This window comes from Chiloscyllium punctatum, chromosome 3 (genome assembly GCF_047496795.1).
Source record: "Chiloscyllium punctatum isolate Juve2018m chromosome 3, sChiPun1.3, whole genome shotgun sequence".
NCBI classification, from domain to species: Eukaryota; Metazoa; Chordata; class Chondrichthyes; order Orectolobiformes; family Hemiscylliidae; genus Chiloscyllium; species Chiloscyllium punctatum.
The window spans coordinates 512266-535331 of record NC_092741.1 but is presented as its reverse complement, the minus strand read 5'-3'; the positions used below and the strand labels follow the sequence as shown (position 1 = coordinate 535331).

The 23066-nt window shown below is 59.2% G+C and overlaps 1 protein-coding gene across 1 annotated transcript in view; it reads left to right on the top strand.

Moving 5' to 3' along the window:
• The window catches only part of LOC140455215 (dynein regulatory complex subunit 5-like), a 58518-nt gene extending 35677 nt beyond the window's left edge, over positions 1-22841 (top strand). The window contains 2 exon segments of the mRNA XM_072549938.1: positions 15552-16567; positions 22478-22841. Coding sequence (XP_072406039.1) covers positions 15552-16567; positions 22478-22690 — 1229 coding nt within the window. The 3' untranslated portion in view covers positions 22691-22841.
• The last annotated feature ends 225 nt before the right edge of the window (positions 22842-23066 follow it).

Genomic DNA, 23066 nt, shown 5'->3' with positions numbered 1-23066 from the left:
AGCAGTGTGTACCATCCCCTCCCTCCCCCCCCCACCGACCCTCAGTAACAGCAGTGTGTACCATCCCCTCCCTCCCCCCCCACCGACCCTCAGTAACAGCAGTGTGTACCATCCCGTCCCCTCCCCCCCCACCGACCCTCAGTAACAGCAGTGTGTACCATCCCGTCCCCTCCCCCCCCCCACCGACGCTCAGTAACAGCAGTGTGTACCATCCGCTCCCTCCCCCCCCACTGACCCTCAGTAACAGCAGTGTGTACCATCCCCTCCCTCCCCCACCGACCCTCAGTAACAGCAGTTTGTACCATCCCCTCCCTCCCCCCCACCGACGCTCAGTAACAGCAGTGTGTACCATCCCCTCCCTCCCCCCCACCGACGCTCAGTAACAGCAGTGTGTACCATCCCCTCCCCCCCCCCCCACCGACCCTCAGTAACAGCAGTGTGTACCATCCCCCCCCCCACCGACCCTCAGTAGCAGCAGTGTGTACCATCCCTCCCCACCGACGCTCAGTAACAGCAGTGTGTACCATCAGCCCCCCCCCCACCGACGCTCAGTAACAGCAGTGTGTACCATCCCCCCCCCCCCACCGACGCTCAGTAACAGCAGTGTGTACCATCCCCCCCCCCCACCGACGCTCAGTAACAGCAGTGTGTACCATCCCCCCCCCACCGACGCTCAGTAACAGCAGTGTGTACCATCCCCCCCCCCCACCGACACTCAGTAACAGCAGTGTGTACCATCCCCCTCCCCCACCGACCCTCAGTAACAGCAGTGTGTACCATCCCCTCCCTCCCCCCCACCGACGCTCAGTAACAGCAGTGTGTACCATCCCCTCCCTCCCCCCACCGACACTCAGTTTCAGCAGTGTGTACCATCCCCTCCCTCCCCCCCCACCGACGCTCAGTAACAGCAGTGTGTACCATCCCCTCCCCCCCCCCACCGACCCTCAGTAACAGCAGTGTGTACCATCCCCTCCCTCCCCCCCCACCGACCCTCAGTAACAGCAGTGTGTACCATCCCCCTCCCTCCCCCCCACCGACCCTCAGTAACAGCAGTGTGTACCATCCCCTCCCTCCCCCCCACCGACCCTCAGTAACAGCAGTGTGTACCATCCCCTCCCTCCTCCCACTGACCCTCAGGAACAACAGTGTGTACCATCCCCTCCCTCTCCCCCCCACCGACCCTCAGTAACAGCAGTGTGTACCATCCCCTCCCTCTCCCCCCCACCGACCCTCAGTAACAGCAGTGTGTACCATCCCCTCACTCCCCCACCGACCCTCAGTAACAGCAGTGTGTACCATCCCCCCCCCCACCGACGCTCAGTAACAGCAGTGTGTACCATGCCCCCCCCCCCCACCGATGCTCAGTAACAGCAGTGTGTACCATCCCCTCCCTCCCTCCCCCACCGACGCTCAGTAACAGCAGTGTGTACCATCCCCTCCCTCCTCCCACTGACCCTCAGGAACAACAGTGTGTACCATCCCCACCCTCTCTCCCCCCACCGACCCTCAGTAACAGCAGTGTGTACCATCCCCTCCCTCTCCCCCCCCACCGACCCTCAGTAACAGCAGTGTGTACCATCCCCTCACTCCCCCACCGACCCTCAGTAACAGCAGTGTGTACCATCCCCCCCCCCCACCGACGCTCAGTAACGGCAGTGTGTACCATGCCCCCCCCCCCACCGATGCTCAGTAACAGCAGTGTGTACCATCCCCTCCCTCCCTCCCCCACCGACGCTCAGTAACAGCAGTGTGTACCATCCCCTTCCTCCCCCCCCCCCCACCGACACTCAGTAACAGCAGTGTGTACCATCCCCTTCCCCCCACCGACCCTCAGTAACAGCAGTGTGTACCATCCCCTCCCCCCCCACCGACCCTCAGTAACAGCAGTGTGTACCATCCTCTCCCTCCCTCCCCCACCGACCCTCAGTAACAGCAGTGTGTACCATCCCCTCCCCCCCCACCGACCCTCAGTAACAGCAGTGTGTACCATCCCCTTCCTCCCCCCCCCCCACCGACACTCAGTAACAGCAGTGTGTACCATCCCCTTCCCCCCACCGACCCTCAGTAACAGCAGTGTGTACCATCCCCCTCCCCACCCACCGACGCTCAGTAACAGCAGTGTGTACCATCCCTTCCCTCCCCCACCGACCCTCAGTAACAGCAGTGTGTACCATCCCCCTCCCTCCCCCCCCACCGACGCTCAGTAACAGCAGTGTGTACCATCCCCTCCCCTCCCCCCCCACCGACCCTCAGTAACAGCAGTGTGTACCATCCCCTCCCTCCCCCCCACCGACGCTCAGTAACAGCAGTGTGTACCATCCCCTCCCTCCTCCCCACCGACGCTCAGTAACAGCAGTGTGTACCATCCCCCTCCTCCCCCCCACCGACCCTCAGTAACAGCAGTGTGTACCATCCCCTCCCTCCCCCCCCCACCGACCCCTCAGTAACAGCAGTGTGTACCATCCCCTCCCTCCCCCACCCCACCGACCCTCAGTAACAGCAGTGTGTACCATCCCCTCCCCCCCCCACCGACCCTCAGTAACAGCAGTGTGTACCATCCCCTCCCCCCCCCCCACCGACCCTCAGTAACAGCAGTGTGTACCATCCCCTCCCTCCCCCCCCACCGACCCTCAGTAACAGCAGTGTGTACCATCCCCTCCCTCCCCCACCGACCCTCAGTAACAGCAGTGTGTACCATCCTCTCTCTCCCCCACCCGACCCTCAGTAACAGCAGTGTGTACCACCCCCTCCCCCCCCTCCACCGACCCTCAGTAACAGCAGTGTGTACCACCCCCTCCCCCCCCCTCCACCGACCCTCAGTAACAGCAGTGTGTACCATCCCCTCCCCCCCCACCGACCCTCAGTAACAGCAGTGTGTACCATCCCCTCCCTCCCCCCCACCGACTCTCAGTAACAGCAGTGTGTACCATCCCCTCCCTCCCCCCCCACCGACCCTCAGTAACAGCAGTGTGTACCATCCCCTCGCTCCCCCCCACCGACTCTCAGTAACAGCAGTGTGTACCATCCCCTCCCTCCCCCCCCCACCGACCCTCAGTAACAGCAGTGTGTACCATCCCCTCCCTGCCCCCCACCGACTCTCAGTAACATCAGTGTGTACCATCCCCTCCCTCCCCCCCCACCGACCCTCAGTAACATCAGTGTGTACCATCCCCTCCCTCCCCCCCCACCGACCCTCAGTAACAGCAGTGTGTACCATCCCCTCCCTCCCCCCCCACCGACCCTCAGTAACAGCAGTGTGTACCATCCCCTCCCTCCCCCCCCACCGACTCTCAGTAACAGCAGTGTGTACCATCCCCTCCCTCCCCCCCCACCGACCCTCAGTAACAGCAGTGTGTACCATCCCCTCCCCCCTCCCCCCACCGACGCTCAGTAACAGCAGTGTGTACCATCCCCTCCCTCCCTCCCCCACCGACGCTCAGTAACAGCAGTGTGTACCATCCCCTCACTCCCCCCACCGACCCTCACTAACAGCAGTGTGTACCATCCCCTCCCCCCCCACTGACGCTCAGTAACAGCAGTGTGTACCATCCCCTCCCCCCTCCCCCCACCGACGCTCAGTAACAGCAGTGTGTACCATCCCCTCCCCCCCCACTGACGCTCAGTAACAGCAGTGTGTACCATCCCCTCCCCCCTCCCCCCACCGACGCTCAGTAACAGCAGTGTGACCATCCCCTCCCTCCCCCCCCACCGACCCTCAGTAACAGCAGTGTGTACCATCCCGTCCCCTCCCCCCCCACCGACCCTCAGTAACAGCAGTGTGTACCATCCCCCCCCCCACACCGACCCTCAGTAACAGCAGTGTGTACCATCCCCTCCCCCCCCACCGACCCTCAGTAACAGCAGTGTGTACCATCCCCTCCCTCCCCCCACCGACCCTCAGTAACAGCAGTGTGTACCATCCCCTCCCTCCCCCCCACCGACCCTCAGTAACAGCAGTGTGTACCATCCCCTCCCCCCCCACCGACCCTCAGTAACAGCAGTGTGTACCATCCCCTCCCCCCCACCGACGCTCAGTAACAGCAGTGTGTACCATCCCCTCCCCCCCCACCGACCCTCAGTAACAGCAGTGTGTACCATCCCCTCCCCCCCCACCGACCCTCAGTAACAGCAGTGTGTACCATCCCCTCCCTCCTCCCCTCCGACGCTCAGTAACAGCAGTGTGTACCATCCCCTCCCTCCCCCCCCACCGACCCTCAGTAACAGCAGTGTGTACCATCCCCTCCCTCCCCCCCCACCGACCCTCAGTAACAGCAGTGTGTACCATCCCGTCCCCTCCCCCCCCACCGACCCTCAGTAACAGCAGTGTGTACCATCCCGTCCCCTCCCCCCCCACCGACGCTCAGTAACAGCAGTGTGTACCATCCGCTCCCTCCCCCCCACTGACCCTCAGTAACAGCAGTGTGTACCATCCCCTCCCTCCCCCACCGACCCTCAGTAACAGCAGTTTGTACCATCCCCTCCCTCCCCCCCACCGACGCTCAGTAACAGCAGTGTGTACCATCCCCTCCCTCCCCCCCACCGACGCTCAGTAACAGCAGTGTGTACCATCCCCTCCCCCCCCCCACCGACCCTCAGTAACAGCAGTGTGTACCATCCCCCCCCCCACCGACCCTCAGTAGCAGCAGTGTGTACCATCCCTCCCCACCGACGCTCAGTAACAGCAGTGTGTACCATCAGCCCCCCCCCACCGACGCTCAGTAACAGCAGTGTGTACCATCCCCCCCCCCACCGACGCTCAGTAACAGCAGTGTGTACCATCCCCCCCCCCCACCGACGCTCAGTAACAGCAGTGTGTACCATCCCCCCCCCACCGACGCTCAGTAACAGCAGTGTGTACCATCCCCCCCCCCCACCGACACTCAGTAACAGCAGTGTGTACCATCCCCCTCCCCACCGACCCTCAGTAACAGCAGTGTGTACCATCCCCTCCCTCCCCCCCACCGACGCTCAGTAACAGCAGTGTGTACCATCCCCTCCCTCCCCCCACCGACACTCAGTTTCAGCAGTGTGTACCATCCCCTCCCTCCCCCCCCACCGACGCTCAGTAACAGCAGTGTGTACCATCCCCTCCCCCCCCCCACCGACCCTCAGTAACAGCAGTGTGTACCATCCCCTCCCTCCCCCCCACCGACCCTCAGTAACAGCAGTGTGTACCATCCCCTCCCTCCCCCCACCGACCCTCAGTAACAGCAGTGTGTACCATCCCCTCCCTCCCCCCACCGACCCTCAGTAACAGCAGTGTGTACCATCCCCTCCCTCCTCCCACTGACCCTCAGGAACAACAGTGTGTACCATCCCCTCCCTCTCCCCCCCACCGACCCTCAGTAACAGCAGTGTGTACCATCCCCTCCCTCTCCCCCCCACCGACCCTCAGTAACAGCAGTGTGTACCATCCCCTCACTCCCCCACCGACCCTCAGTAACAGCAGTGTGTACCATCCCCCCCCCCACCGACGCTCAGTAACAGCAGTGTGTACCATGCCCCCCCCCCCACCGATGCTCAGTAACAGCAGTGTGTACCATCCCCTCCCTCCCTCCCCCACCGACGCTCAGTAACAGCAGTGTGTACCATCCCCTCCCTCCTCCCACTGACCCTCAGGAACAACAGTGTGTACCATCCCCACCCTCTCCCCCCCACCGACCCTCAGTAACAGCAGTGTGTACCATCCCCTCCCTCTCCCCCCCACCGACCCTCAGTAACAGCAGTGTGTACCATCCCCTCACTCCCCCCACCGACCCTCAGTAACAGCAGTGTGTACCATCCCCCCCCCCACCGACGCTCAGTAACGGCAGTGTGTACCATGCCCCCCCCCCACCGATGCTCAGTAACAGCAGTGTGTACCATCCCCTCCCTCCCTCCCCCACCGACGCTCAGTAACAGCAGTGTGTACCATCCCCTTCCTCCCCCCCCCCCACCGACACTCAGTAACAGCAGTGTGTACCATCCCCTTCCCCCCACCGACCCTCAGTAACAGCAGTGTGTACCATCCCCTCCCCCCCCACCGACCCTCAGTAACAGCAGTGTGTACCATCCTCTCCCTCCCTCCCCCACCGACCCTCAGTAACAGCAGTGTGTACCATCCCCTCCCCCCCCACCGACCCTCAGTAACAGCAGTGTGTACCATCCCCTTCCTCCCCCCCCCCACCGACACTCAGTAACAGCAGTGTGTACCATCCCCTTCCCCCCACCGACCCTCAGTAACAGCAGTGTGTACCATCCCCTCCCCACCCACCGACGCTCAGTAACAGCAGTGTGTACCATCCCTTCCCTCCCCCACCGACCCTCAGTAACAGCAGTGTGTACCATCCCCTCCCTCCCCCCCCACCGACGCTCAGTAACAGCAGTGTGTACCATCCCCTCCCTCCCCCCCCACCGATGCTCAGTAACAGCAGTGTGTACCATCCTCTCCCTCCCTCCCCCACCGACGCTCAGTAACAGCAGTGTGTACCATCCCCTCCCTCCTCCCACTGACCCCCAGTAATAGCAGTGTGTACCATCCCCTCCCCCCCCCACCGACCCTCAGTAACAGCAGTGTGTACCATCCTCTCCCTCCCTCCCCCACCGACGCTCAGTAACAGCAGTGTGTACCATCCCCTGCCTCCTCCCAGTGACCCCCAGTAATAGCAGTGTGTACCATCCCCTCCCTCCCCCCCACCGACCCTCAGTAACAGCAGTGTGTACCATCCCCTCCCCCCCCCCACCGACCCTCAGTAACAGCAGTGTGTACCATCCCCTCCCTCCCCCCACCGACGCTCAGTAACAGCAGTGTGTACCATCCCCTCCCTCCTCCCCACCGACGCTCAGTAACAGCAGTGTGTACCATCCCCTCCCTCCCCCCCACCGACCCTCAGTAACAGCAGTGTGTACCATCCCCTCCCTCCCCCCCCACCGACCCTCAGTAACAGCAGTGTGTACCATCCCCTCCCTCCCCCACCCCACCGACCCTCAGTAACAGCAGTGTGTACCATCCCCTCCCCCCCCACCGACCCTCAGTAACAGCAGTGTGTACCATCCCCTCCCCCCCCCCCACCGACCCTCAGTAACAGCAGTGTGTACCATCCCCTCCCTCCCCCCCACCGACCCTCAGTAACAGCAGTGTGTACCATCCCCTCCCTCCCCCACCGACCCTCAGTAACAGCAGTGTGTACCATCCTCTCTCTCCCCCACCGACCCTCAGTAACAGCAGTGTGTACCACCCCCTCCCCCCCCTCCACCGACCCTCAGTAACAGCAGTGTGTACCACCCCCTCCCCCCCCTCCACCGACCCTCAGTAACAGCAGTGTGTACCATCCCCTCCCCCCCCACCGACCCTCAGTAACAGCAGTGTGTACCATCCCCTCCCTCCCCCCCACCGACTCTCAGTAACAGCAGTGTGTACCATCCCCTCCCTCCCCCCCCACCGACCCTCAGTAACAGCAGTGTGTACCATCCCCTCGCTCCCCCCCACCGACTCTCAGTAACAGCAGTGTGTACCATCCCCTCCCTCCCCCCCCACCGACCCTCAGTAACAGCAGTGTGTACCATCCCCTCCCTGCCCCCCACCGACTCTCAGTAACATCAGTGTGTACCATCCCCTCCCTCCCCCCCCACCGACCCTCAGTAACATCAGTGTGTACCATCCCCTCCCTCCCCCCCCACCGACCCTCAGTAACAGCAGTGTGTACCATCCCCTCCCTCCCCCCCCACCGACCCTCAGTAACAGCAGTGTGTACCATCCCCTCCCTCCCCCCCCACCGACCCTCAGTAACAGCAGTGTGTACCATCCCCTCCCTCCCCCCCACCGACCCTCAGTAACAGCAGTGTGTACCATCCCCTCCCTCCCCCCCCACCGACTCTCAGTAACAGCAGTGTGTACCATCCCCCTCCCTCCCCCCCCACCGACCCTCAGTAACAGCAGTGTGTACCATCCCCTCCCCCCTCCCCCCACCGACGCTCAGTAACAGCAGTGTGTACCATCCCCTCCCTCCCTCCCCCACCGACGCTCAGTAACAGCAGTGTGTACCATCCCCTCACTCCCCCCACCGACCCTCACTAACAGCAGTGTGTACCATCCCCTCCCCCCCCACTGACGCTCAGTAACAGCAGTGTGTACCATCCCCTCCCCCCCTCCCCCCACCGACGCTCAGTAACAGCAGTGTGTACCATCCCCTCCCCCCCCACTGACGCTCAGTAACAGCAGTGTGTACCATCCCCTCCCCCCTCCCCCCACCGACGCTCAGTAACAGCAGTGTGACCATCCCCTCCCTCCCCCCCCACCGACCCTCAGTAACAGCAGTGTGTACCATCCCGTCCCCTCCCCCCCCACCGACCCTCAGTAACAGCAGTGTGTACCATCCCCCCCCCCACACCGACCCTCAGTAACAGCAGTGTGTACCATCCCCTCCCACCCCCCACCGACCCTCAGTAACAGCAGTGTGTACCATCCCCTCCCTCCCCCCCACCGACGCTCAGTAACAGCAGTGTGTACCATCCCCTCCCTCCCCCCCACCGACGCTCAGTAACAGCAGTGTGTACCATCCCCTCCCTCCTCCCCACCGACGCTCAGTAACAGCAGTGTGTACCATCCCCTCCCTCCCCCACCGACCCTCAGTAACAGCAGTGTGTACCATCCCCTCCCTCCCCCCCCACTGACCCTCAGTAACAGCAGTGTGTACCATCCCCTCCCCCCCCCCACCGACCCTCAGTAACAGCAGTGTGTACCATCCCCTCCCCCCCCACCGACCCTCAGTAACAGCAGTGTGTACCATCCCCTCCCTCCCCCACCGACCCTCAGTAACAGCAGTGTGTACCATCCTCTCCCTCCCCCACCAACCCTCAGTAACAGCAGTGTGTACCACCCCCTCCCCCCCCTCCACCGACCCTCAGTAACAGCAGTGTGTACCATCCCCTCCCTCCCCCCCCACCAACCCTCAGTCACAGCAGTGTGTACCATCCCCTCCCTCCCCCCCCACCGACCCTCAGTAACAGCAGTGTGTACCATCCCCTCCCTCCCCCCCACCGACTCTCAGTAACAGCAGTGTGTACCATCCCCTCCCTCCCCCCCCACCGACCCTCAGTAACAGCAGTGTGTACCATCCCCTCCCTCCCCCCCACCGACTCTCAGTAACAGCAGTGTGTACCATCCCCTCCCTCCCCCCCCACCGACCCTCAGTAACAGCAGTGTGTACCATCCCCTCCCCCCCACCGACCCTCAGTAACAGCAGTGTGTACCATCCCCTCCCTCCCCCCCCACCGACCCTCAGTAACAGCAGTGTGTACCATCCCCTCCCTGCCCCCCACCGACTCTCAGTAACAGCAGTGTGTACCATCCCCTCCCTCCCCCCCCACCGACCCTCAGTAACAGCAGTGTGTACCATCCCCCCCCCACTGACCCTCAGTAACAGCAGTGTGTACCATCCCCTCCCTCCCCCACCGACCCTCAGTAACAGCAGTGTGTACCATCCCCTCCCTCCCCCCCCCCACCGACCCTCAGTAACAGCAGTGTGTACCATCCCCTCCCTCACCCCCCACCGACTCTCAGTAACAGCAGTGTGTACCATCCCCTCCCTCCCCCCCACCGACCCTCAGTAACAGCAGTGTGTACCATCCCCTCCCTCCCCCCCACCGACTCTCAGTAACAGCAGTGTGTACCATCCCCTCCCTCCCCCCCCACCGACCCTCAGTAACAGCAGTGTGTACCATCCCCTCCCTCTCCCACCGACCCTCAGTAACAGCAGTGTGTACCATCCCCTCCCCCCCCACCGACCCTCAGTAACAGCAGTGTGTACCATCCCCTCCCCCCCCACCGACCCTCAGTAACAGCAGTGTGTACCATCCCCTCCCTCCCCCCCCCCACCGACCCTCAGTAACAGCAGTGTGTACCATCCCCTCCCCCCCCACCGACCCTCAGTAACAGCAGTGTGTACCATCCCCTCACTCCCCCCCACCGACCCTCACTAACAGCAGTGTGTACCATCCCCTCCCCCCCCACTGACGCTCAGTAACAGCAGTGTGTACCATCCCCTCCCCCCCCCACCGACCCTCAGTAACAGCAGTGTGTACCATCCCCTCCCCCCCCCACTGACGCTCAGTAACAGCAGTGTGTACCATCCCCTCCCCCCCCCACCGACCCTCAGTAACAGCAGTGTGTACCATCCCCTCCCCCCCCCCCACCGACCCTCAGTAACAGCAGTGTGTACCATCCCCTCCCCCCCCACCGACCCTCAGTAACAGCAGTGTGTACCATCCCCTCCCTCCCCCCCCCACCGACCCTCAGTAACAGCAGTGTGTACCATCCCCTCCCTCCCCCCGCACCGACCCTCAGTAACAGCAGTGTGTACCATCCCCGCCCCCCCCCCCCACCGACCCTCAGTAACAGCAGTGTGTACCATCCCCTCCCCCCCACCGACCCTCAGTAACAGCAGTGTGTACCATCCCCTCCCTCCCCCCACCGACCCTCAGTAACAGCAGTGTGTACCATCCCCTCCCCCCCCCCCACCGACCCTCAGTAACAGCAGTGTGTACCATCCCCTCCCCCCCCCCACCGACCCTCAGTAACAGCAGTGTGTACCATCCCCTCCCCCCCCACTGACCCTCAGTAACAGCAGTGTGTACCATCCCCTCCCTCCCCCCCCACTGACGCTCAGTAACAGCAGTGTGTACCATCCCCTCCCTCCCCACCGACCCTCAGTAACAGCAGTGTGTACCATCCCCTCCCCCCCCCACTGACGCTCAGTAACAGCAGTGTGTACCATCCCCCCCCCCCCCCCCCACCGACCCTCAGTAACAGCAGTGTGTACCATCCCCTCCCCCCCCCGACCCTCAGTAACAGCAGTGTGTACCATCCCCTCCCTCCCACCGACCCTCAGTAACAGCAGTGTGTACCATCCCCTCCCTCCCCCCCCACCGACGCTCAGTAACAGCAGTGTGTACCATCCCCTCACTCCCCCCACCGACCCTCACTAACAGCAGTGTGTACCATCCCCTCCCCCCCCACTGACGCTCAGTAACAGCAGTGTGTACCATCCCCTCCCCCCTCCCCCACCGACGCTCAGTAACAGCAGTGTGTACCATCCCCTCCCTCCTCCCCTCCGACGCTCAGTAACAGCAGTGTGACCATCCCCTCCCTCCCCCCCCACCGACCCTCAGTAACAGCAGTGTGTACCATCCCCTCCTCCCCCCACCGACCCTCAGTAACAGCAGTGTGTACCATCCCGTCCCCTCCCCCCCACCGACCCTCAGTAACAGCAGTGTGTACCATCCCCCCCCCCACACCGACCCTCAGTAACAGCAGTGTGTACCATCCCCTCCCACCCCCCACCGACCCTCAGTAACAGCAGTGTGTACCATCCCCTCCCTCCCCCCACCGACGCTCAGTAACAGCAGTGTGTACCATCCCCTCCCTCCCCCCCACCGACGCTCAGTAACAGCAGTGTGTACCATCCCCTCCCTCCTCCCCACCGACGCTCAGTAACAGCAGTGTGTACCATCCCCTCCCTCCCCCCCACCGACCCTCAGTAACAGCAGTGTGTACCATCCCCTCCCTCCACCCCCACCGACCCTCAGTAACAGCAGTGTGTACCATCCCCTCCCTCCCCCCCACCGACCCTCAGTAACAGCAGTGTGTACCATCCCCCCCCCCCACCGACCCTCAGTAACAGCAGTGTGTACCATCCCCTCCCCCCCCCCACCGACCCTCAGTAACAGCAGTGTGTACCATCCCCTCCCTCCCCCACCGACCCTCAGTAACAGCAGTGTGTACCATCCCCTCCCCCCCACCGACCCTCAGTAACAGCAGTGTGTACCATCCCCTCCCTCCCCCCCACTGACCCTCAGTAACAGCAGTGTGTACCATCCCCTCCCCCCCACCGACCCTCAGTAACAGCAGTGTGTACCATCCCCTCCTCCCCCCCCACCAACCCTCAGTCACAGCAGTGTGTACCATCCCCTCCCTCCCCCCCCACCAACCCTCAGTCACAGCAGTGTGTACCATCCCCTCCCTCCCCCCCCACCAACCCTCAGTCACAGCAGTGTGTACCATCCCCTCCCCCCCACCGACCCTCAGTAACAGCAGTGTGTACCATCCCCTCCCTCCCCCCCCACCAACCCTCAGTCACAGCAGTGTGTACCATCCCCTCCCTCCCCCCCACCGACTCTCAGTAACAGCAGTGTGTACCATCCCCTCCCTCCCCCCCACCGACTCTCAGTAACAGCAGTGTGTACCATCCCCTCCCTCCCCCCCCACCAACCCTCAGTAACAGCAGTGTGTACCATCCCCTCCCTCCCCCCCACCGACCCTCAGTAACAGCAGTGTGTACCATCCCCTCCCTCCCCCCCACCGACCCTCAGTAACAGCAGTGTGTACCATCCCCTCCCTCCCCCCCACCGACTCTCAGTAACAGCAGTGTGTACCATCCCCTCCCTCCCCCCCCACCGACCCTCAGTAACAGCAGTGTGTACCATCCCCTCCCCCCCACCGACCCTCAGTAACAGCAGTGTGTACCATCCCCTCCCTCCCCCCCCACCGACCCTCAGTAACAGCAGTGTGTACCATCCCCTCCCTGCCCCCACCGACTCTGAGTAACAGCAGTGTGTACCATCCCCTCCCTCCCCCCCCACCGACCCTCAGTAACAGCAGTGTGTACCATCCCCCCCCCACTGACCCTCAGTAACAGCAGTGTGTACCATCCCCTCCCTCCCCACCGACCCTCAGTAACAGCAGTGTGTACCATCCCCTCCCTCCCCCCCCCCACCGACCCTCAGTAACAGCAGTGTGTACCATCCCTCCCTCACCCCCACCGACTCTCAGTAACAGCAGTGTGTACCATCCCCTCCCTCCCCCCCACCGACCCTCAGTAACAGCAGTGTGTACCATCCCCTCCCTCCCCCCCACCGACTCTCAGTAACAGCAGTGTGTACCATCCCCTCCCTCCCCCCCCCACCGACCCTCAGTAACAGCAGTGTGTAACCATCCCCTCCCTCTCCCACCGACCCTCAGTAACAGCAGTGTGTACCATCCCCTCCCCCCCCACCGACCCTCAGTAACAGCAGTGTGTACCATCCCCTCCCCCCCCACCGACCCTCAGTAACAGCAGTGTGTACCATCCCCTCCCTCCCCCCCCCCCACCGACCCTCAGTAACAGCAGTGTGTACCATCCCCTCCCCCCCCACCGACCCTCAGTAACAGCAGTGTGTACCATCCCCTCACTCCCCCCACCGACCCTCACTAACAGCAGTGTGTACCATCCCCTCCCCCCCCACTGACGCTCAGTAACAGCAGTGTGTACCATCCCCTCCCCCCCCCCACCGACCCTCAGTAACAGCAGTGTGTACCATCCTCCCCCCCCCACTGACGCTCAGTAACAGCAGTGTGTACCATCCCCTCCCCCTCCCACCGACCCTCAGTAACAGCAGTGTGTACCATCCCCTCCCCCCCCCCCACCGACCCTCAGTAACAGCAGTGTGTACCATCCCCTCCCCCCCCACCGACCCTCAGTAACAGCAGTGTGTACCATCCCCTCCCTCCCCCCCCCCACCGACCCTCAGTAACAGCAGTGTGTACCATCCCCTCCCTCCCCCCGCACCGACCCTCAGTAACAGCAGTGTGTACCATCCCCGCCCCCCCCCCCCCCCACCGACCCTCAGTAACAGCAGTGTGTACCATCCCCTCCCCCCCCACCGACCCTCAGTAACAGCAGTGTGTACCATCCCCTCCCTCCCCCCCCACCGACCCTCAGTAACAGCAGTGTGTACCATCCCCTCCCCCCCCCCCACCGACCCTCAGTAACAGCAGTGTGTACCATCCCCTCCCCCCCCCACCGACCCTCAGTAACAGCAGTGTGTACCATCCCCTCCCTCCCCCCCCACCGACCCTCAGTAACAGCAGTGTGTACCATCCCCTCCCTCCCCCCACCGACCCTCAGTAACAGCAGTGTGTACCATCCCCTCCCTCCCCCCCCACTGACGCTCAGTAACAGCAGTGTGTACCATCCCCTCCCTCCCCCCCCACCGACCCTCAGTAACAGCAGTGTGTACCATCCCCTCCCCCCCCCCCCACCGACCCTCAGTAACAGCAGTGTGTACCATCCCCTCCCTCCCCCACCGACCCTCAGTAACAGCAGTGTGTACCATCCCCTCCCTCCCCCCCCACTGACGCTCAGTAACAGCAGTGTGTACCATCCCCTCCCCCCCCCCCACCGACCCTCAGTAACAGCAGTGTGTACCATCCCCTCCCCCCCCACTGACGCTCAGTAACAGCAGTGTGTACCATCCCCTCCCTCCCCACCGACCCTCAGTAACAGCAGTGTGTACCATCCCCTCCCCCCCCCACTGACGCTCAGTAACAGCAGTGTGTACCATCCCCCCCCCCCCCCCACCGACCCTCAGTAACAGCAGTGTGTACCATCCCCTCCCCCCCCCGACCCTCAGTAACAGCAGTGTGTACCATCCCCTCCCTCCCACCGACCCTCAGTAACAGCAGTGTGTACCATCCCCTCCCTCCCCCCCCACCGACCCTCAGTAACAGCAGTGTGTACCATCCCCTCCCCCCCCCCACCGACACTCAGTAACAGCAGTGTGTACCATCCCCTCCCCCCCCCACTGACCCTCAGTAACAGCAGTGTGTACCATCCCCTCCCCCCCCCCCACCGACCCTCAGTAACAGCAGTGTGTACCATCCCCCCCCCCCCCCCACCGACCCTCAGTAACAGCAGTGTGTACCATCCCCTCCCTCCCACCGACCCTCAGTAACAGCAGTGTGTACCATCCCCTCCCCCCCCCACCCCACCGACCCTCAGTAACAGCAGTGTGTACCATCCCCTCCCCCACCCACCGACCCTCAGTAACAGCAGTGTGTACCATCCCCTCCCTCCCCCCACCGACCCTCAGTAACAGCAGTGTGTACCATCCCCTCCCTCCCCCCCCACCGACCCTCAGTAACAGCAGTGTGTACCATCCCCTCCCCCCACCAACCCTCAGTAACAGCAGTGTGTACCATCCCCTCCCTCCCCCCCCACCGACCCTCAGTAACAGCAGTGTGTACCATCCCCTCCCCCCCCCACCGACACTCAGTAACAGCAGTGTGTACCATCCCCTCCCCCCCCACTGACCCTCAGTAACAGCAGTGTGTACCATCCCCTCCCCCCCCCCCACCGACCCTCAGTAACAGCAGTGTCTACCGAAGGGTCTGTTTCTGTGCTGTACATCTCTATGACTCTAACTATTTGTCGTCAGCAAGATGTTGTGGTCAGTTGTGCACTGCCTGAGAGGAGAGTGGAAAGCAAGTCAATGGTGATGCGATAAGGAAATTAGATAAATATTTCAGGGTCATGGTGAAGAGCATGGAGTGGGGCGATCTGTCTAAAAGCCAGCACTGCTCTGACTGGCCGAATGCCCACTTCTTATTCTGTGTCCTTTTACAATTCATTTGACTCAAACAAAGAAGCTTTGGATTTTGAAGAATAACATGTACTTTGCAAATGATCTTCCCAATTCCTGGGGCTCGTTCGGCTGAGTCATTCCCCCCGACCATGTGCTCTCTTTTACCTCGACAGTGCATCCCCTTTTGAACCAGCTTCAGGAGAAGGACAGACACAAGGTGTTGGCCAAGATCTCGACCAATATCCCACTGCAAGTGACAGCCAACCTGATCAGTGACGAGGGTTACTGGAAACGGTGCTGCTTGGAATGCTGGGAAGTCTGCGATGTCTCCAGCTATGGGGGCAGCTGGAAGAGAATGTTCTTTGAACACCTGCTCAAGAACATCATTGAGTTCTTTGTCCCCGATACCACGGATGTGAGGGTAGTCTTTGAGCTGGTGCCGCTGTGCAGGAACTATGTGAAGAAGTTAGACATTGGCCAGCTCCTTCCTCCCGTCAGGCAATCCTCAGAGATCATGGATGAAGACTCTTCAGATGCTGGGAGTGACAGCGATATGATTGGACCTTCAGTGGATCACTTTGATTTCAGCATCTTGCTCAACAAGCTCATCAATCTTGAAGAGTTACATGTGACGTACGGGGTCAAGGACTGTGGGATGAACTTTGAATGGAACATCTTTCAGTTCACTTACCGCGACTGCTTCTCGCTGGCGAAGGCGATCAGTTCCTGCAAGACCTTGAAGGTGCTGAAACTCCCGCGGAACCGCATCGATGATGAGAAACTGCGAGTGCTGGTGAAGTACATGCTGAACCACCCTTCACTGATCGAACTGGACTTGTCACACAACCTGATCAAGGACAATGGGGCAAAGGTCCTGGCCAAGCTTCTGCACAAGACCAAGCTGGAGCGGGTCAACCTGTGTAACAATCGCATCTCGGCCTACGGGGCCAAAGCCATCTCCTACAAAGTCAGGCGGTTCTCATCCCTCAAATCCATCAACTTACGCCTCAATCAGATTGGGGACGAAGGGGGAGAGGCGCTAGGCCGAGCTCTTGTGAAATCCTCGGTGGAAGACATCAACATCTCGTGCAATGAGCTCACTGAGCCTGTGGCTGTGGCCTTCTCCGAACTTCTGATGAAGAACCATACCCTAAGATCCATCGACCTTTCGTGTAATAGTTTAGGCCCGGTTAGTATCTGTGTTGGAAGTGAAACAACACGCTTCTCGATTAGAGTGGGCTCCACAAGCCAAAGTAGGAAATCTCTGCGTGTTTCGGAATCCCATAGCCCCTCTCCCACTCCCCCACCTCCCTCTCCTGAAAACATTGACTCTTGCTGGAGTCCAGTGGCCATGCTGTGCTCCTGTGTAATCTCTACACCACCGCAGCTGAACACAGGCGTGCCCAGGAAGGCCCAACATTGCCTAGGAGCCTATACCTTTTCCTTTCCTTCAATTTCAATACCAAAGTGTTCTTTCTCCAAATGTGCGTGTGGCACTGACTAGGCCAGCACTTTCCCATCGAGTTTATCCACGTCACTCTGGACAGGGTGACGGTGAACCAGCCGACCTATGAAACTGTTATTGTCCTTGGGATCTCCATGCCCTGAGGGAGGAACTTCCAGGCTTTTCACATCCCAATCACAGTAGAGGCACAGGGATTTAAAATCAGGATGGGAGATGGCTGGGAAGGGGGGTTGAAGTGAGGGCGTAGAGTGAGGGTTGGTGAGTTAGTGCAGGGGAATGGGTGCTCTCTGCTGTCCCTGGGCACTGTGGTGGAGGTCAGACATCACACAGGGGCTAGCTGTGGCCGCTCGGCACCCACAATGCTGGCGAGCTTTCTCACGGGTTCCAGAACACCCACACTCAGTGGCAGATTGAAGACATCACTGTGCAGTTCGCTGAGAACCCAAGCAAGCCAGCAAGTGGAAATGAATCTCCCAGACCAGCTCACTGGACAGGGGGTTGCCGTGGGAGTTACCATGAGCTGTTCTACAGACTCACAGTGACTCAGTGAGGGCAACAAGTGCCAGCCTGGCAGACAACGGCCAGAACAACAGGGCAGGGAGAGGGAGAGAGAGAAAGCCAGCACTCTCCCCAATATTAATCTGCCATTGCCAGGAAACTGGGAGCTCAGCTGGGATCAGAACTGTGAGTGTTCGGTCAGTGGGTGAGTGGTTCTTAAATGGTTTACTCAGATTAGAGTTTATAGTGTAGAGGGAGCTTTACTCTGTATCTCACCCCAAGCTATCCCTGTCCTGGGGGTGTTTGATGGGGTACGGTGTAGAGGGAGCTTTACTCTGTATCTCACCCCAAGCTATCCCTGTCCTGGGAGTGTTTGATGGGGTACGGTGTAGAGGGAGCTTTACTCTGTATCTAACCCCGCGCTGTCCCTGTCCTGGGAGTGTTTGATGGGGTACGGTGTAGAGGGAGCTTTACTCTGTATCTAACCCCGCGCTGTCCCTGTCCTGGGAGTGTTTGATGTGGTACGGTGTAGAGGGAGCTTTACTCTGTATCTAACCCCGCGCTGTCCCTGCCCTGGGAGGGTTTGATGGGGAACAGTGTAGAGGGAGCTTTACTCTGTATCTAACCCCACGCTGTCCCTGTCATGGGAGGGTTTTATGGGGGACAGTGTAGAGGGAGCTTTACTCTGTATCTAACCCCATGTTGTCCCTGCCCTGGGAGTGTTTGATGGGGACAGTGTAGAGGGAGCTTTACTCTGTATCTACCCCGTGTTGTCCCTGTCCCTGGGAGTGTTTGATGGGGGACAGTGTAGAGGGAGCTTTACTCTGTATCTAACCCCGTGTTGTCCCTGTCCCTGGGAGTGTTTGATGGGGGACAGTGTAGAGGGAGCTTTACTCTGTATCTTTATCCCAGTCCCTGGGAGTGTTTGATGGGGACAGTGTAGAGGAGGCTTTACTCTGTATCTAACCCCGTGTTGTCCCTGTCCCTGGGAGTGTTTGATGGGGGGACAGTGTAGAGGGAGCTTTACTCTGTATCTTTGTCCCAGTCCCTGGGAGTGTTTGATGGGGACAGTGTAGAGGGAGCTTTACTCTGTATCTAACCCCGTGCTGTCCCTGTCCCTGGGAGTGTTTGATGGGGACAGTGTAGAGGGGGCTTTACTCTGTATCTAACCCCGTGCTGTCCCTGTCCCTGGGAGTGTTTGATGGGGACAGTGTAGAGGGAGCTTTACTCTGTATCTAACCCCGTGTTGTCCCTGTCCCTGGGAGTGTTTGATGGGGGACAGTGTAGAGGGAGCTTTACTCTGTATCTTTATCCCAGTCCCTGGGAGTGTTTGATGGGGACAGTGTAGAGGGAGCTTTACTCTGTATCTTTATCCCAGTCCCTGGGAGTGTTTGATGGGGACAGTGTAGAGGGAGCTTTACTCTGTATCTAACCCCGTGCTGTCCCTGTCCCTGCGAGTGTTTGATGGGGGGACAGTGTAGAGGAGCTTTACTCTGTATCTTTGTCCCTGTCCCTGGGAGTGTTTGATGGGGGACAGTGTAGAGGGAGCTTTACTCTGTATCTTTATCCCAGTCCCTGGGAGTGTTTGATGGGGACAGTGTAGAGGGAGCTTTACTCTGTATCTAACCCCGTGCTGTCCCTGTCCTTGGGAGTGTTTGATGGGGACAGTGTAGAGAGAGCTTTACTCTGTATCTGACCCCGTGGTGTCCCTGTCCTTGGGAGTGTTTGATGGGGGACAGTGTAGAGGCAGCTTTACTCTGTATCTAACCCCGTGGTGTCCCTGTCCTTGGGAGTGTTTGATGGGGGACAGTGTAGAGGCAGCTTTACTCTGTATCTAACCCCGTGCTGTCCCTGTCCTTGGGAGTGTTTGATGGGGACAGTGAAGAGGGAGCTTTACTATGTATCTGACCCTGCCCTGGGAGTGTTTGATGGGGACAGTGTAGAGGGAGCTTTACTCTGTATCTTTGTCCCTGTCCCTGGGAGTGTTTGATGGGGGACAGTGTAGAGGGAGCTTTACTCTGTATCTTTATCCCAGTCCCTGGGAGTGTTTGATGGGGACAGTGTAGAGGGAGCTTTACTCTGTATCTAACCCTGTGCTGTCCCTGTCCTTGGGAGTGTTTGATGGGGACAGTGTAGAGGGAGCTTTACTCTGTATCTAACCCTGTGCTGTCCCTGCCCTGGGAGTGTTTGATGGGGACAGTGTAGAGGGAGCTTTACTCTGTATCTAACCCTGTGCTCTCCCTGTCCCTGGGAGTGTTTGATGGGGGACAGTGTAGAGGGAGCTTTACTCTGTATCTAACCCTGTGCTGTCCCTGTCCTTGGGAGTGTTTGATGGGGACAGTGTAGAGGGAGCTTTACTCTGTATCTAACCCTGTGCTGTCCCTGCCCTGGGAGTGTTTGATGGGGACAGTGTAGAGGGAGCTTTACTCTGTATCTAACCCCGTGCTGTCCCTGTCCTTGGGAGTGTTTGATGGGGACAGTGTAGAGAGAGCTTTACTCTGTATCTGACCCCGTGGTGTCCCTGTCCTTGGGAGTGTTTGATGGGGGACAGTGTAGAGGCAGCTTTACTCTGTATCTAACCCCGTGCTGTCCCTGTCCTTGGGAGTGTTTGATGGGGACAGTGAAGAGGGAGCTTTACTATGTATCTGACCCTGCCCTGGGAGTGTTTGATGGGGACAGTGTAGAGGGAGCTTTACTCTGTATCTTTGTCCCTGTCCCTGGGAGTGTTTGATGGGGGACAGTGTAGAGGGAGCTTTACTCTGTATCTTTATCCCAGTCCCTGGGAGTGTTTGATGGGGACAGTGTAGAGGGAGCTTTACTCTGTATCTAACCCTGTGCTGTCCCTGTCCTTGGGAGTGTTTGATGGGGACAGTGTAGAGGGAGCTTTACTCTGTATCTAACCCTGTGCTGTCCCTGCCCTGGGAGTGTTTGATGGGGACAGTGTAGAGGGAGCTTTACTCTGTATCTAACCCTGTGCTCTCCCTGTCCCTGGGAGTGTTTGATGGGGGACAGTGTAGAGGGAGCTTTACTCTGTATCTAACCCTGTGCTGTCCCTGCCCTGGGAGTGTTTGATGGGGACAGTGTAGAGAGAGCTTTACTCTGTATCTGACCCCGTGCTGTCCCTGTCCCTGGGAGTGTTTGATGGGGGACAGTGTAGAGGGAGCTTTACTCTGTATCTAACCCCGTGCTGTCCCTGTCCCTGGGAGTGTTTGATGGGGGACTGTGTAGAGGGAGCTTTACTCTGTATCTAACCCCGTGCTGTCCCTGTCCTGGGGGGTGTTTGATGGGGACAGTGTAGAGGGAGCTTTACTCTGTATCTAACCCCGTGCTGTCCCTGTCCTTGGAGTGTTTGATGGGGACAGTGTAGAGGGAGCTTTACTCTGTATCTAACCCTGTCCTGGGAGTGTTTGATGGGGACAGTGTAGAGGAAGCTTTACTCTGTAGTATTTGGAATCCAGAAGAATCCCTTTGCCCCATCAAGTCTCCACCCCCCGCCCCCCCCCCCCTCCAAACATCCACCACTGCCCACAGAAATCCCACTGTCCGGCAATTGGCCCATTGCCCTGAATGCTATCACATGTTTTAAAGGGTGTGGGGATTCCTGCCTCAACCAGCTCCCCATCCCAACCTCAGGCAGAGCATTCCAGACCCCCAACCCCACCCCCACCCTCTGGGTGGACATGCTCTTCCTCAAATCCCCCCTGGACCTCCTGCCTTTCACCTTAAAATGATGCTCCCTTGTTACTGGCCCTTTAACCCCAGGGGGGAGTAGCTGCTCTCTCCCCACCCTGTCCATACCCCTCATTATCTTACACCCCTCCATCAATCCCCCCTCAGCCTTCTCTGAAGAAACCAGCCTGAGCTTCTCCAGCCTCTCTCCATCACTGAGATACTCCGTCCCAGGGAGTATCCTGATGGATCTCCCTCTGCACCCCCTCCAGTGTAATCCCATCCTCCCTATAGAGTGGGGACCAGAACTGCCCCCAGTCCTCCAGCTGTGGCCCTAACCTGAGGCCTGTCCAGCTCCAACATCACCTCCCTGCTCTCGTTCGCAGTGCCTTGCCTAATAAAGGCAAGTCCATATGCCTTCTTTACCACCTTCTGGACTAGATCTGTTGCCTTTGGGGGGGGTCTACAGACATACACAGCAAGGTCTCTCTGACCCTCACTACTTCCTGGGAGCGAACCACTCTCTGTGTATCCCCGTCTCGTGTTTTCCAGATTCAGTTCCATTTGGCACTGTCCAGCCTGTCCCCCTCGTTATTTACCACAGCATCAATGTTCACACCATCGGTGAATTTAGTGATCAGACCTTTTACATTCATATCTACATTGTTAATGTAGATTAACAAACACTGAGTGACCCTGAGGTGGATCACTGGGCCACAGGCTTTCAGTCTCTCACCTGTCCTCAGCTCGCTGACACTGGGCTAATTTTGTATCAGACTGTTAGCTTCTTCAGCAGGCCGTTATTTGAGATCTTGTCAAAAGCCTTAATGAAATCCATTGTACTACCCTTATCTACACACCTAGTCACCCGCTCAAAACATTCAATCAAATTTGTTCGAATTTATCACTGCCTTACCAAAGTGACATGAACTATCCTTGATTAAATGGAGATGAACTCTGTCCCTCCGAAATGTTGCCAGTATTTTGAATGCCACAGATGTTAGACTCGCTCAAAAAAAAATTCAAAGAGCTGCAGATGCTGGAAATCTGAAACAGACCTTGCTGGAAAAACTCAGTCGGTCTGGCAGCATCCATGGAGAGAAAGCAGAGTTCATGTTTCAGATCCAGTGAGCCTCCTTCAATGCTGGGCTGTTCTGGACATGAACTCTATTTCTCTTCATAAATGCTACCAGACCTACTCCCTTTCTCCAGCAGTTTCTGTTCTTGTGAGAAACTCACTTGCCTAGAGTTTATCTGCACTGCCCTTCCTGACTAACAAGTACCACACTGGCTGTTGTCCAGCCCATTGGCACCTCCCCTCTGGCCCAGAGAGGATTTGAAACGAGTGTCGAATCCCCTGCAATCCCACAACAATCTGATATCATTGCCTCCGGTTGCTTCATCGCGTCCTGTCTCAGCTCTCTTTCCCTCGGCTCCTCTAAGTTTTCCCTGTTTTTCTCTTCTCAGGAAGCTGGGAGGCAGCTGCAAGAGGGAATGTCGATGAATAAGACAGTGATGGAGTTTGACTTGAGGCTGACAGATATTGGCCAGGAGAACGAATATGCCATCAACCAGATTCTACACAATAACCGCGAGAGGGTAAGGAATGCCATCTGCCAGCCGCTTAAGGCCGTCAAAACCACGGAGACTGGGTCCGACCATTACCTCGCAGAGGACTGAACCCAGAGTCCCCTCTCCTGCTCTAAACTACCCCGTCACTCTGCTCTGCTGTCAGTCAGTATCCAAACTTCACATTGTGGGAGGGTTTTGTATTAAATACAACCAAACTATTTTTATAGTGTTCAGAAATAAATCTATCGTTTGAAGCTCAGCTTTGTCTCCATTTCCTTTCTCCACCACGGCCCGTTTCCCAAAAACAACCAGTTCCTTTGACAAGATAAAAACAACAGCCAAAGGTGTCATCACCAGTCCGAAAAATAACTATCGAAAATCCAACCTCAAGCCACAGAAAGGAGATGTTCGGATCGATGATCTGGAGAGGAGGGGGACCGTGTCAAGTGGAGGTGAGGGAGTCAGGGATGGGAGACGGGGCAGG